Source organism: Antrostomus carolinensis, unplaced genomic scaffold, assembly GCF_000700745.2.
Source record: "Antrostomus carolinensis isolate BGI_N321 unplaced genomic scaffold, ASM70074v2 scaffold36490, whole genome shotgun sequence".
Lineage (NCBI taxonomy): Eukaryota > Metazoa > Chordata > Aves > Caprimulgiformes > Caprimulgidae > Antrostomus > Antrostomus carolinensis.
The window spans coordinates 5361-5699 of record NW_010288304.1 but is presented as its reverse complement, the minus strand read 5'-3'; the positions used below and the strand labels follow the sequence as shown (position 1 = coordinate 5699).

At 66.1% G+C, this 339-nt stretch overlaps 1 protein-coding gene across 1 annotated transcript in view; it reads left to right on the top strand.

Annotated features, from left to right (window-relative positions):
• TBX2 (T-box transcription factor 2) overlaps nt 1–339 on the top strand; it is a gene marked incomplete at its 3' end in the record, with an annotated part of 6928 nt that overhangs the window by 1236 nt on the left and 5353 nt on the right. The window contains 1 exon segment of the mRNA XM_029084513.1: nt 8–118. Coding sequence (XP_028940346.1) covers nt 8–118 — 111 coding nt within the window.

The window sequence follows — 339 nt, the reverse complement described above, 5'->3', positions numbered from 1 at the left end:
GCCCAAGCGCATGTACATCCACCCGGACAGCCCGGCCACCGGCGAGCAGTGGATGGCCAAACCTGTTGCCTTTCACAAGCTCAAGCTCACCAACAACATCTCGGATAAACACGGCTTTGTAAGTGCGGGGCAGAGCCGAGACGGGACCCCCGGAGGAGCAGTTGGGGTTTGCTGGAGATGGGGCTGTCCGGCCCGGCTCTGCCCGGCCCCGCTCCCCCGAGGAAGTGCGAGGGTTGGGCTGAAGTAGCCTCGGGGTCCCCTGGGCTCCCGCATCCCCCCTCTGCAGCCTGTCCTACTGCCTTCCCCCGGCCCTCTGGGCTTTGCGGGGAGTGGGATTTG